At 41.0% G+C, this 14532-nt stretch overlaps 2 protein-coding genes across 3 annotated transcripts in view; both read left to right on the top strand.

Moving 5' to 3' along the window:
* The window catches only part of SHQ1 (SHQ1, H/ACA ribonucleoprotein assembly factor), a 1172872-nt gene that overhangs the window by 665837 nt on the left and 492503 nt on the right, over window positions 1–14532 (top strand). The gene's annotated exons all lie outside the window — the stretch shown is intronic.
* Window positions 1–14532, top strand: part of LOC128078621 (contactin-3-like) — a 122864-nt gene that overhangs the window by 46379 nt on the left and 61953 nt on the right. For both annotated transcript variants that reach the window (XM_052679011.1, XM_052679012.1), the window contains exon 2: window positions 7378–7511. In XM_052679011.1, the coding sequence (XP_052534971.1) occupies window positions 7457–7511 (55 nt within the window). In that variant the 5' untranslated portion in view covers window positions 7378–7456. The remainder of the gene's footprint in view (window positions 1–7377; window positions 7512–14532) is intronic.

The raw sequence follows: 14532 nt of genomic DNA, 5'->3' as shown, positions 1-14532 counted from the left end.
GGGTGTCTGTGTGCTGTCTGCTGGTGCTGAGTTGGCTGTGCAGGGACGTGTCCAAATTAATGCCGTGCAGGGGGCAAAAAAGGGAATGAGGAGTGGAGGGGGGAGTGTTCTATTTAAATAATAGTAATAAAATACCATATTCTACAGTCTTAATAGTAACCGTGCCATGGTTTCGTTCTGTTATGCAGTGCAATATCCCTAATCAGCCACAGTAACCTACTGAGCATCTCAGTGTTTTCTCCAGTGGGTGACATTCTACCTGTCAGCAGTTTGTGTTTTTCCTGTTAGAATCTCATTTTGGATTTGCTGTCTTTATCACAGGTCTGAAATTTGGCTTAAATGCTGTATTCAAATTTTCAGGTAATACCTCATACTGTCTCTTTAAAAAAACAAACAACCACAAAAATGCATACAAATACTGAGGAACTTTCTTTCTATCCATACAAGAGGAAAGTCTCAAACTAAATAACTTCTACAGTGAAACTTCATTGACATCAGTGCAGATTAAGCTGCCTAGGTCTCAAATAAGAAATGGGGAGCTGGAGGAAAGAACTGAAACGTGTTCAGATATAACCATTCAGCCATGACTTTGAGCTTCTCTTTCCTTTCATATCAGAGCTCTATCCTGCAGGGGATTATTTTCTTGCGTGTGACTTTGAGTGTGATAATCACAGACTTAGATTAAGGGTACCTGAGGCAGTAACTCCTGGAGCTCAGTTCTGTGCTGAAATTGGTGAATTCTTCCATCAAACTCCTCCGATCCCAGACTGTAGGTATTTTTAAAGAAAAGACAAGATTGCATATGAAATGTATGTTCTTGTGTGTGTGTGTACGTATTTCATAAAACATAGAATTTTTACTTATATACTCTTTGCCTATATTACATAAGGCTTTACGTACTGTGTTTTAGGGGGTGAGTTTAGGAAATGCTTGGAATGTTTTTGCAGGTGCTTGAGACTGGTCTGTTATTGCTCTCTGGTATTTGTTTGCTTCCTGGATGCCTCGGTTTGGGAAGGTGGACGTGCCTGAATTCCAGTTCCTAGCATTTGAAGCCTCTCAGAAGGGTAGGAAGAGCATTGCCTGTCCTGTGCTGTACCTCTCTGTAGGTACTGCATCCCACTGGGGTATTGGGGTGCTGTAGGGAGCCCTGACCGTTGTCCCTTGGGGTCTCCAGCCCCCACTGCAGCAGCACTGGGTACTGGTGCAGTCTGGGGTATGATGAATAAACTTCATTCGGGTCAAGGAATATCCAATTATGAAATCAGTGCATGCTGTGGGAAGCAGTGAGTTATATTTTGGCAACCATGCAGAGTAAGATAAACTTTTAAACTAATGATTTGTATGAGATATTTTGGAAGAAATGCTGCATTACTTGCACCTCACCAGGCAGTATCCTCCACGTGTTCATACAAAGGCCACTTGTATTTTTGAAGCCTGAAGTACTGGCTCATTGGCAGCATCATTAGCATCCCAAGGCTCACAGTGCTGGAGGTCAGCAGGAGCACTGGAGAAGTTGGAGTTAGCTTTTGGCAATGGCTGAATGTGGAAAAAAATACGTATGTTTAAACTTTAATAACACTTTTGGGGAATTTCAAACTTTTCTTTGTGCTGAATAAACACGATTTCTCATTACTGTAGCTTGAGAACTTTTATGAAGAAATTTCAACCTGAAAGTCTCGATATGCTAAAAATGTCCTTCTGCCTGCATGAAGTGGAGCTGTGTATACTTTTGGTACCAATGATGGCATTTTACTTGGAAACTCAAAGTGAGATTGATGGTGAGTAGGGCATGGAAAATCTGTGTGAACACTGCAGCAAATCTCCAAGTCTGCTCCTCGGAGTTCCGTGACCAGCATGATGCAGCAAGGCCAGGATCTGAGGTTTTTATCAGCAGTGTGCATGCTTGAAATCATGTGTCTTAGCTAATGCTGTGCATTTAAAGAGTAGGGCACATGTAAGTCTGAATAACTGCTATTTCATCTGTGAGTAGAGGCCCTTCTGTTGTTACTCTACATCTTCGTTAACTCAGATGCCATGGAAAGAAAATGTCAGATATTTGTTTTTAATGTTTCTGATTAATCTGGTCCATTACATGCTATTTCATGGGCTGTGCTAGCTTCTGCTGCCTCGTTGAACAGAAAAAGATGGTTTCAAGATAAGGTTGAAGGTCCTAGGAGTGAACTGTGTAAATATGCTTTCTCTTGTCATCCCTGAGTTGGTAAATATGATTCTGTTTATCTTCAGTATTATATTTTTTTTTTGATCTGGAAAGATTAACTGGCTGTCAGTGTAAGACTTTCACTGTACCACCACAAAAATTGATAAACCAGGTTTGAATGATGGTAGCTAAACACGTTGTCAAACTTGATTTTACTGTGCTCACAATAACTGTATTCCATGTGAGTTGGGGATGGAGTTAATATTGCTTATAATGACTTGCTAATTTGAAATTTTGTCACATAGTTGATTTAATTGAAATAGTTGAAAAAGATTCTGATAAACATTCCCCTGTACTTAGGGAAAAAAAAGAATGCAAAGCTGATTCCTTTGTAAAGCTTTCCCATAGGTGTACCAAAGTTGATTGAGGCAGGCAATCCCTGCAGGTGGTCGAACTGCGTGCAAAGCAAAGACCTCTGGCTAGATTTGAAGAGGCTCTCAAATTGCTGGCACAGAGGTTAATGTGCAGAACTGTAGAAGCTAGTGGTCTTAAAATAGTGTAGGTTTCCTGAGGAATTTTAATATAAATTACTTTCCCTAATTATTTATTTTGCAAGTTTTCTGCTTTTATTGACATGAAATAACTGCCTGTGGTAAAAGGCTCAGCTGAGTTCTGTTCTGTGGTGGTTACAGCTCTGCAGGTTTAGGTTCAGTGAGTGCTGGCGTATCCAGAGAAGACCTCAATGACAAGAATAATATGTGAGGTAGAGGTGCACTGTGTTGCTGTCTGTGGAGAGATTAGTGTACAGTGAGAGAGGGCATCCAGTTATTACAATTTTTCTTTGTTCCACTGGGAAAAGGATGGGCTAGAAAAAGCGTAGGGCAAGGGAAGATGCTCTGTAAACCAGAACCATCCATGCAGTCCCTGTATCCATAAAGCTCTATGATGCTTGTATAAAGCACAAAGGATATATGGTCAGGTAAAGCAGGGGATTGCAACTGGAAGTCGATAAATAGAGTGAGATCAGAAGTTGTAAAACTCTGCAGAATGGTTGCTGCTACTTTTCTTCTGAGCTTTTGTAAATTCATTTTGTTGGAAATGTCTGCGGTGCTTTTAATTAAGCCTCTGCTAATGACGCACTGCAGATGGCTTTAATCCTACCTAGGGCTTGTTAATAGCGGAGTTCCTCTGAAAACTTTCCTGCTCATCTTTCTATTCTTACAGCCCAGCTTCATCAGGATGATTTGTCTATTGCTGATATCCCTATAGGGACAGGGAGGCTGAGTGAGAGCCACAGGCAGCCTAACAACCGCTAGGAGCCTGCAAAGGCTGCTCGTTAATGAGTGGCGCTCCCATGCAGCGTTGGAACCAAGATCTAATGAGCCCCCAAAGGAGCCGGGCCGATCGCAGTTTCCCTTGGAGCACCGTTTCCAACTTTTCTTTGGAACAAGTCATTGTATTGCTTAGTAGGGGTTTTAACTGTATTTTGTCATGCTTCTTAGCTTTTAATTGGTTAATTCTTATGTATCCAGAGTCTAATTCAGGTGTTTTAGATGGATTTTTGTGTGGTGCCAGTAGTGGCTCGATAGTACTTGTACTGCATCTCAGCTTTTCAAAGCCTTGCCATCCTCAATGTGAAATTACTCAGAATCACTAAAACCAATGTCGTGTGGAATTAAAGAATGTGAAAGGAGGAATAGTCTTGAACAGCAAGTGCTCTCATAGTGAGATCTGCTGAGCTGCCAGATAGCCTTCGTGGTGCTCTGTAAGGTGAGGCTCTGCTAAGCGCTGCTCAGCAGGCTGCCACCAAAGTACATCAGCAGGTCTTTGTGAGCTGGCATGGATCTTGCTTATCCCTTCAAATACTCAGATTGCAAATGCTGTTGCTTTCTTATATGATCTTTGTGGAGGATCCCCATCATAGACTCATAGAATGGCTTGGGTTGAAAGGGACCTCAAGGGTCATCAACCTCAACTCCCTGCCACAGGCAGAGCCACCAACCTCCACATTTAATACTGCACCTTGTGTAGCAGAGAAGTACAGGGAATGGACTCTAGCACTTCAGCTGCAGATAGAAGCTCAAGTGGATTTCAATATAGAGATTGCCAACTTTGACACTGGATGAGATCAGCTTTAAGTTATTATTTATACATATGTTCATCCCTTTTGTTTCTTGTTTGTCTCAGCAAACTGATCCCAGCTCTGGGCTACTTTGGTATCAAAGGAAAGCCTAGGGAACAGGAATATTGTGGGAAGGCTAGCTTGTTAAATTATGTGCAAATGGAGGACTTTCATAGTGGTTTTTATTGTATTTCGTTTGGGTTTTAAAAAGACCAAAAATGTTGAATCTTTGAATCTGTGACTTTTTCACTGTGTGTGGTAAATACACTTTACTTTTCCATGGCTACACTTTCATCCATCACTGGTTCTTGTCAGTCTTAGAATGTGAGCTACAAGAGGTGGAGACTTGATTAAATGATACGGAAGATTGAGAGCCCACCATGTGGGTATTTTTCATTGAAACAGAGTGTACTGGTTGATTTTTACCACTAGTAATTGCATTTTGAGGGAAATGAGAAATGGATGTTTTCAATTTATTTTATTTTATTTTGAAACGATGTGGCTACTTGAAGTTGCTGAGGGATGGTTCTCATTAGTCTGTGCCTCTCATTTGTATGATGCTGTGTGGAGATGACTTTAACTAGAATGTTAATATCATAATTTATCAAGATGAAATTTCCTTTTTTTCTTGTCAAAGATCACAAATCTTCCTGTTGAAAGTTTATACTGGGTTCTCAAGCAGGTCTGAGAAGTTCAAATACTGTATGTAAATAAAAATCCCCCCTTTGGAGAACTACTGCTTTTTGACTGCTGTACTCAGGGTTGTAAGAATTGAGGTCACTGCATAAGATTACTGATCCTGAACCTCTTCCAGACTCTGTTTCTCCCAGACCTGCTTGTCCATCAATTGCTGTGCTATGTGGTGTGTTAGTATGTAGGTTGTGAAAAGCTAATTTCGAAGGAAGAAAAGTTGAAACTTTCAGTGTATGTTTGTGCTTTCATCTTGTGCCATCTGTTTGGCTGCTGGTGTTTTCTTGTTGTCCTGTAGTTGAACTAGTGAGAACTTGCTTGTCTCTGAAAGACAAACATATAATGAAGTCTGGTTTTTTTTTTTTTTTTTCCTGGTATGTTTGCACCCGTTTCCTAGGTTTGCATTCTTGATGGTTTGCAGCAATCAACTTCTTGTGAAAATAGTGCTCTTATAGGAAGAAAGTTTCTCGTTTTCCAAAATAGAGGCAGATTTCTTCTGCATGCTCTTTTGGTAGTGGAACCAAACGTTCAGATACTGAAGCTGCTGCTTACCTTTATCCTTCTGGATGATTGCATACAGTGTGCCAGAGCTCTGCCCAAGTGATTGAAGTCCTGTTAATTCTAAAAGCACCAAAATGCCTTTGTAGAAGCCAAATGTGCTACAGCCCTGTACCTCTTGACCCCAGGGCATGTTGGATAAGGAACAGAGCTTCCTCTGGAAAGCCCTCAGCAAACATACAGTGCAGATAGAGCCCAGCAGCTTATACTAGCACTGTTTCATCAGTATATCACAGTGTCACTGTGCAGAACTTGTTAATACTAGTCAATAAATTATAGAGGATACTGCAGAAACAATATGCAAAACGCAGCAGTCCTGAGGCTTCCTAGCTCTGATGCTTTGGGATTTCTTTCAGAACTTAGTTCTTGTGTAAGGTACTTCTTTCTCAGCAGATTGTGGCCATTTCTTAGGTTGTCGTGAGAAGGAGCGGGTGTGAGGTAAACTCTCTTGTCACACAAGTGCTTCAGGGTTTTGGCTTCAGCACAGAAGAAAAGGAAAAAGCTGTGTGACACGAACATGCTGTCACTTGAGCGAAACCTGAGAAAGCCAGGTCCCGGGGGTCACATCTGCTGGAGGATGCTCCAAGCCAAGTCAGGCTGTTGCTCTTTCTGCATACAGCCTGTCTGCTGTGTGCACTTCTCTATGTGCTCTCAGATGTGTCCCCAGTGTGAAGTGGGCAGGGGGTGGAGTTGGGCAGTATGAGAACCGCCGTTCCTTGTGCTGTGATGCTGTGGATGGGGTGGGGATGAGGATGCAATCCTCAGCTGAGGATAATCCTCTGTGTGATTGCCTTTCTGGGGTGCTTAGCTTGAAATGCAAACACGACATTCATAGAAGTATGAGAAAATTTTCACTGTAATGTGAAACACACCGGAGAGAAGAACAAAAAACAGAACATGTTCAGGCTTAGCAGATTGGCACCTCGAAATTAATGGTTGTCTTTTTTGCCCTTAATATTTCAGTGCGTTGATTCGTCACCTCAGTGCCGGGGGGAGTGATTTGATGTAGGTCTGATCTGTATGCTGCAGAACCTCCAACTTTGCCTATTCACTGTTCTTATGAGGAAAAAAGAGATGCTGTGGAAGTGATGCACGCAGTGTAGAGGCCACAATTGTCACACAATTTTTAAAAATGTATTGCACAGCTTGTGTAGGAAAAAATGAAAGTAAAATAAGAGCAGTGTACCCCACACATAGAGCATGGCAAATTCTCTGTCATTTTGCCAGTAACGAAGGTAGAAATGGAAGCTAACAAATTATTTCACAGTTTATCACTGCACCTGATGCACTTCAGTGCCACATGCTGAGATTCTATTTTTTTATTCTATTTTGAAATTATTTTTGGTTGCTGCATCTTCCTTTTCAGACTTCTGTAATACTGTTATGTACATCAAGCACAGGTCTGGAATAGTAAAACAGTAAAAAGAGGGGAGAGTGGATGTGACTTCAGTCAAATTGGTTACTGCACGAGTTCAGGTTGTTGTCAGTGTGGTGTATACAAAGCAAGGAGGATGAAAGGTGTTCTTTATCAGCTGTTTGACTTCCAACTGCTGTATTGTGTGTGATTGCACCTCATGTATTCTCTCTCCTTTTAAAACTCTGTTTCTTACAAATAAATGGGTGTGGGCAACTAGAAAATTGGTGTGCTTGTCAGCTGGGCTCCTGCTGGATTACCTAATTTGTGACACTGTAGCCATACATGTGTATTTCTCTTTAGGGCTCAGTTACAGGAAAACTGAGGCACTGCAGAGCATCTATCCATTTTCTATTTGTTAAAACATGCATTTACAATGAAGGCAGTTCTTAAGTTTGAAGTTGGTGATCGTCCTGCTATTTGTTCTTTTAACAGGTAAAACCTTGCACATGGAAGACTAAATGTGTGGTTCACCTGAAACAGAGCCAAAGTTACTGAATTGAGGCTACTGAAGATGCTGCTGCTGTGGAAACAGCTGTTCCTGGTATCACTCGTTGGCTGTCTTGCAGGTACCAAACTACAGTACTGCATGCTAAACTAGAATTTCAAATACTAAGAGTGAATTAATTAAAATAACTTCTCAGAAGTTACACAACAGAGCCCTGCCAGAAGATATTTGACAGCATTAGAGATGCCATTGGTAACGCATGCATTGTGGATACAGTGATGTAATAACTTCAGGATGTGTTTGTGTTTAAATGGAGACTTTAAATTATTGCTGTTGCTGGGGGTGATTGCTACAGCTTTTGTCAAAGCTTCATTTACTGTAGAATGGGTTTATTTGTGAGGAGCACTGCTGTTATCACTGCACCAATCAGCAGTCCAGAGATTTGCTTTCCCACTCTGCCAGACGATACCCCTCTAGTTTTTAGTGCTGGGAAGCTGTGCTGCCTTTCAGGTCTCCTTATGCCCTGTTGTCTCATTTGAGACGTTGCTCCCTAGCTTCCTGAGATCACTGCTCAGAGCAACAGGAGATGTCCCAGACTACTTTTGGTGGTTGTTCGACACGTGGTTTGCTTGCCCATCCCTAATGATGCCACTGTGTGTGCGAGGGGGAAGGAGGAGGTCCCTATGCTGTCCTCAGTGGTGATTTGTGCTGGTGATTTCTGTGCATGATGGCACCATCAAGGTTGCAAAGAGCAGACGTAACTGGTGGGGCCCAGATTACTAAAATGCCTGCTCTTCAGTAAGTCACTGCCACCTTGATGATTTTATTTCCTGTGATGGTAGCACTTTTGTGCTACCAATGTGGGAAGCCTTTTGTTGTACTAGTTCATCTCATTTGATAAAGGTCTGGAAAGTTCTTGAGCATGCAGAGCAAACAGAAAGAAATTTCCTCTTGGTGCATCTCTTTGCTGCATAGAAGGGGCTGGCTTTAGGCTGGAGGACAGACTGGAAAGCAGTGATCAGTGCTGTCAGAGATCTTGAGCTGATAGGTCTGTTTCCTTGAGGGATTGTCTCCCTGTGAATGTGATGACGCCTGTTCTTCATCAGGCCTGTGTGGAAGGTTGCTCTGAAGAGTGAGCTGAACTGGCTAAAGTTGAAGGTATTTTTAGTGATTTGAGAGGAGGGAGGGATAGTATGTATGTGTGCGCTTTAATTGAAACAAGCAAATATTGCTCAACATGTGAAATAGCTCATGGTGTGGACTACAGTCAGGGTCTGTTGTGAGCAGTTGCATGTTTCTTTGCAGCAACTTCAGTGAGGGGATGCAGAGAGTCTGCAGTGAGGTGGGCAGACCATGGTGGTACAGCAGCGTGCTGTGCAGCCTCTGTTCTCACCTCTCCCCTTCTATACCTGCACCCTGTGCTCATGCTTTGACTGCCCTCAGGATGAGTGGTTCCCCATTTTGAATACAACTGAAAGAGATTTGCAGATTTCATCCCTAAATGTGGGTCCAGAGGGCCAGAGATGGTTCAGTGATCTGACATACCTCCCTGTAATGTAAAAGGAACTAATATGGTCTCTATCAAATGCAAACACTTTTTCTCAGAGAAATAGAATTCCAGGAGACTTAAAGGTGGGATTTTTTTTCTTTTGCTGCTACTTTGTAGTTTGTTTTCTGGAAGAGATATTGGATGTTTCTGACATTGAAACAATCTTATGAGATTTGCACAAAGTTACAGTTTAAAATTGAAGGGTTTTGCTTAATTCTCCTTTGAACTGCTGGGAGCAGGTTGTTTATAAGCAGACCCAGTCTTGCTGCTGCTCCTAGGCTTTCCCCATGTCTGTATGTCCAGTGCTATGCCAAGCAAAGATGTGGTTCACTCTGAGCCTCTGCACAGCCCAAGACAGAGAGGGAGAGAACAGCAGGGGCTTGTTTCCCTACAGGTCTATAGGCACTGTTTTATGGCACTGCTCTGTGCCACTTGTTCTTCCTGCTCTTTTTCTTTAGCAGTGAATGCATGCAGCAGCAGTCCTTCTCCAGGCCTGAAAGTGAGGGTGTGAACAACCTGAGTTAGCTAAAAAGTGCAGCTGTATTGGCCAGGGTTGGGCCTCCCCTTGGGCTGCATCTGGAAATGCTTCAAGATAGAAATGCGTGTGCAGACTTGGAACGATTTGAAGGATGCACGTCCGCTTTGTGCAGTGCCTACTGCTGTGTCTTTGGCAACATTGGTGAATTACTTGCAAGGCCAATCAACCACTCCAATGTCTGAATTAGCACAATTTGACATTATAGGTGTCAGCAAAGCAGTTTGGTTTTGTAGAATCTATGTATGCATTTCTGAATCTTACACGCAGCTTTGGAGTTTTGCTAACTGCTCAGTACAGTCATTATTCAACAAAAGAAATTTCAAGTAATTAGCTGATGTAATGAATGATCTGGGGAGTGAGGCTAGAACAACAAATACAATTAGCTATCTAAATATGATTTTAAGTGTAGTCTCGCTGATTTTGACCTGCTAGGTATTGGTTTTTGCTAGGTTTACAGTACAGTACTTCTGAGTATGAATATCTTTTGTGACTTAAATCACAAATATCGTTTCAAGTAGAACAAATGCTTTCAGTATTTTCATGGTTATGTTGATGTTAAATGAGCACTAATGCTATAAACAACAACAAAGCCTGATTTTTTAATCTGCTAAACCTATTTATTTCTTTAAGCTTTTCATTTGATAGTAGTCTTTTATCTTTCTAACCGTATAACCTGATTTTTCTGTAGTTTTTCATTTATAAAATGTAATACCTATCCTTTGAATCATAGCGAATATCTGAAACACAAACAGTATAAAAAGGGAAAACCAAAATCCAATATTTAATTCACAGATAACGTGGAGTAAAGGGTTCTTTTTCAAAAGAACAATCATTTTACTCTAACTCTTGCTATCTTTAATTGCAAAGCTTGCGAATCTTCTGGGTTGTGCTGAATTTAAATATGCTCTGTATTTTTTAATTTTTAAAAACGGAGATGATAAAGGAAATCAGTTCAGACCGAGGAGGATCTGCTGACCCTTGCTTGGCACAGAGTTTCCTTACAGAATGGGATAAGGAGCAAGCTGTAGGCATGGCCAGTTGCAGTCTTGCAAACAGGCACATGGAGTATGGACTGCAGGGTCTGTGGAACTGCTGCAGTGATGCCCTCAGACCTGCACTGAGAGCAGTTTGACCTTGATGGTGGTTCATGTGCAGAGGTACGTAACCTCCTTCAGGAAGCATGAAAGGTTTTTTCGCTAAAGGCTTTTCTGACCTTTAATCTTTCTTGTATTTTTTATTGCATGTCACCTCAGTTCTTTCCAGTCATGTTTTAAAGCAACTTAGATGGAAGCAGGTTTTGTTTCTGCTGCTTGTGAGGAATGGTAGTCTTGAAGACACAGCGTGAATGTTGCAAGTTTATGTTAAATCATGTCAACACCAGGTGTACCAGATGAGTTCCTGGGAGAAGAAGAGAGGGGGAAGAAAAACACCACCAAAAAAAAAAGCAGCAGAAGTAAATGTGTGTTCTGTGTAAGAGTAATTGCAGAAAGGAATGCTGTATGAAAGGAATTACGTTAGCTGCAGATTGTTCTGTTTGCATATCTCAGATTGGCATTGAGTGTTGTGGAGTTTGCAAAGCGAATGTCAGAGCTAATAGTAAAATGTCTGTTATTGAGATAACTGCTCTACTTGTAAAATTAATTTGCAATGACCATTGCAGTGACAAGGAAAAAGCTGGTAATATTTTGAAGGGCCAGTGCTTCTGATTTTGTGTACGACTGTATTTGTTCATCCTACTAGCCTTGCTTTGTACCCATTGCAGGTTGTATCTCTCCAGTATTTCCCAAATGTTAGCTGAGTAGCAATGGGGAGCTGGTGGATTGGAGAACAAACAAGAAGTGAAGCAAAAAAATGTATTTAATTCTAACGTTACCTTTTTGCTTAAATGGCTTGAATGTTATTAACAGAGCTTTGGAGCAGTAAACTCTTAAAACCTACCCAAGAATCATGCAGTTCAGTTGTTTCAGGACCAGTTTCAGTGAGAGCACTCTGTAAGCATGAAACAAGTTGTAAACAGTTTGGAGGATATTACTTTTAAGCTATCATCAAGACAGATCTGCAGGTATTCTAACTTGCTATAGAAAACGATTTTTCTTATGTTCTTCCAAAACCTACCTGCAATTTACTGTTAGGAAATAACAGCTTTGGAAATGGAGATGTTGCTGATCTTGACTTACAAGTCTTGACGTTCTCTGTCCTTACAGATAAGGTATTTTATACTAGGTTCTTATTGCAGTGTGCTGTATGGAATTGCTTTCAGTTTATCCTATGTGAATCTTCAGTTTATCAAAGTGGGGATGTTGAGAATATCTAATGGAATGGGGGGAAAGAATAAGGCCCTTGAGGTTTTGCTTATTGGACTGTGTTTGTATTTGTATATCTAATGATCCTGTAGTCTTTTTGTCTGTGTACCTTAGGGATAAGAAGGTGATGATTCAGCATTACATAGTATGTCAAGTTTCAAACAAGGGAGAGGAATGTCTGCTTTGTCTTCCTTCCAACTCAAGCCATTCTGCAATTCTGTGAACTTCTAAAAAATATGCTTTATTATCGTTATTAAACTACTCTGAAGAACAAGCTGAAAAATGAGTAGAAAACACAAAAGAAAAAAAAAATCAGCAAAAGCATAAAAAACAGACAAGAGCAATTCCCAGAATCACTGGGGTTGTAGGCTGAGAGAGATCTCTGGTGGTCGTCTCGTCAGACCAGTGAGAGTGCTGAGCTGAGCGGTGCACTGGTGGAGTTGGGAATCCTTTCCCGGAGCATGATGGCTTTTCCTGACTCTCCTGGGCATTTTCCCAAGTGAAATGACCATTTCCCTGCCCCCAGTGCAGTCCCTTCAGGCATCATCCTCTCAAGCACCTGAATGTGCTCAAACACAGAAACGCGATGTTTTCTGCACAGAACTACTGTTCTTGCACTAGTGAAGATGCACAGTGCTAAGATGACCGTGTCAGGCAGGCTGTACTTTCCAGTGAAGCATTGGAGCGTTAGGAAAAACAAACCTCTTGTCAATGGTGATGTGCTACACCTGAGTTTGAAACTCCTCTGGAAAATGAAATAGGAAAAGGTAGGAAGGCAGAATGCAAGGAGAACCGATTAATGTTCTTTCTCTATCCAGTCTTAAAAGTGCATGGCTGGAGCATTGATCATATTTTCCAGATGTTCAGGTCATTCTCAGTGCATCTTAAATAATGACCTGCCAGGAGAAAAAAAAAAAAAAAAGTATGTAGTTTAACATATAAAAACCATTTGGGCATTGAAGTCCTTTACAGCATAGTCTGTTAACAGGGAGACTTTTTCTGTTAACTTATATCCCATCTGCATTTTAAACTAGATCATATAATTATTGCTTTCATGCCAATTCAGGTGTTTCCATTGTTTTCACTTCCATTTTTCCTGTTTCTTTAGTCAGCCTAACTCTTAGAGGAGAACTTGGTTAAACTGCCAGACTCCACAGTGTTGTGCATCGGACCCACTGCTCTCCTCTTTGGTGGTATTAAGTTTAGGAGGCTTACAAAATTAGAAGGTGTGGTGGTTCTCTTTTACTCCCAAGAGGGATGGAAACAAACCTTCTGTTTTCTTTCTAGTGAAGGCTCCTTGGACACCAGCAGAGTGGCAGCTATACCTTCCCTGTGCACAGATAATGCTTTTCCTTGAAGTTATTAGTAACTTCCAGTAATTTTGATAGTCTCTGGGGGGTTTCTGTATGGGTGAGAATCTATTAGAAGTAAAGCCATCATCATTTAATACTGTGACATTCTTCTTGTTAGAATTTGTTTTTCATTAAAAATTACAGTGGTCACAGAACCAGCCTATTTCTCAATGAGCAGATTTTTGCATATTAATTGTAATATTTTTGCACGTTACACATGCACAGTCATAGGGTTAAGAATACATCTATGCCAGTAGTGACTCAAGAGAATTGTTTATCTTGGAGTCCTTATATATTGCTAAGAGGATTGGTTACATTGATAGGAAATACTTGTTTGCTTATTGAATTAAAAAATGAGGAACTAATCTCAGAGTTGTGATTTTCAAAGTTCTGATGTCACGAGCACTTTATACAGCTCTGGTAACAGAAAACAATTACTGCTGTAAATCTGGAAAGGCCCCACTCTGAATATTTCTTTGCACTTAAAACCAACATACCATCAAGCCTAATTACCCCTGTTATGGTGAGCAAGGGATCCAGCGAGCAGCCTGGCATGTAAACTCCAGAGCCAAGATATTTGCCCTGCTGCGGGCATTTTGCCTTCCGCTTATAAAATGACAGATGGTGGTAGCTTACTGAAGACCCAGTTTCACCTCTTGAGATGAATCAGAGCAGATCTTGCTTCCTCTTTCTTTCTGCAAGTCTTGTTTTTAATACGAATGCTGTCTTGTACACTCAGTGCTGTGAGCTTTTCCAATTTTAGCTTAATGATGGAGCACACTCTTGTTAAGAATGACTTTTTAGAGATCTTCTTCATTCTTTGGCCTTACTCAAGAAGACAGGGAGCAGAAACAGCGATGCTAAGCCATTCACTTTGAATTAAGAGAGGGAATAAATATATTCCCCTTAGCCACAGTCATCTTTTTTTCTTCCTAGCTGTATATAAAACTGGAGCCACGTCGGTGAAAAGGCTGTTGCCTTTTTGACTTACTGGACTTTCTCTGTGTTCACTGGGTTTACACATGTCTGCATTTCAGTGGTAAGCATGTTCCATCAGATACAGTGCGTAGTTCCATAAGAGTAAATAATGTTGTGATACTGAAACACTTCTCAGAGAGACCTTAACATTTCTACTTCAAGCTCTGAGCTGAAGAACACTTTCTCTTGAAAAACAGCTACTTCTTGCTGTAGGTACTGTCTGAGTTTTAAAATTGAACCCTCACCTCCAACCAGTTGATGTCATTTCAGCATGACAAATGCTGTTCTTGTATTTAGTAATTAAACTCATCACGGATTTTTATGATGTTTGAACGGAGAACTTTTGGCCACTGGCAGTTTTAAATTTTGTGTAACTTACTGAGGTGTTGAGGTGCTTTTTTTTTTTGCAATAAAACTGTAGT

Source organism: Tympanuchus pallidicinctus, unplaced genomic scaffold (assembly GCF_026119805.1).
Source record: "Tympanuchus pallidicinctus isolate F22 unplaced genomic scaffold, pur_lepc_1.0 scaffold17, whole genome shotgun sequence".
NCBI lineage: Eukaryota > Metazoa > Chordata > Aves > Galliformes > Phasianidae > Tympanuchus > Tympanuchus pallidicinctus.
This window is presented reverse-complemented; position numbering and strand designations above follow the sequence as displayed.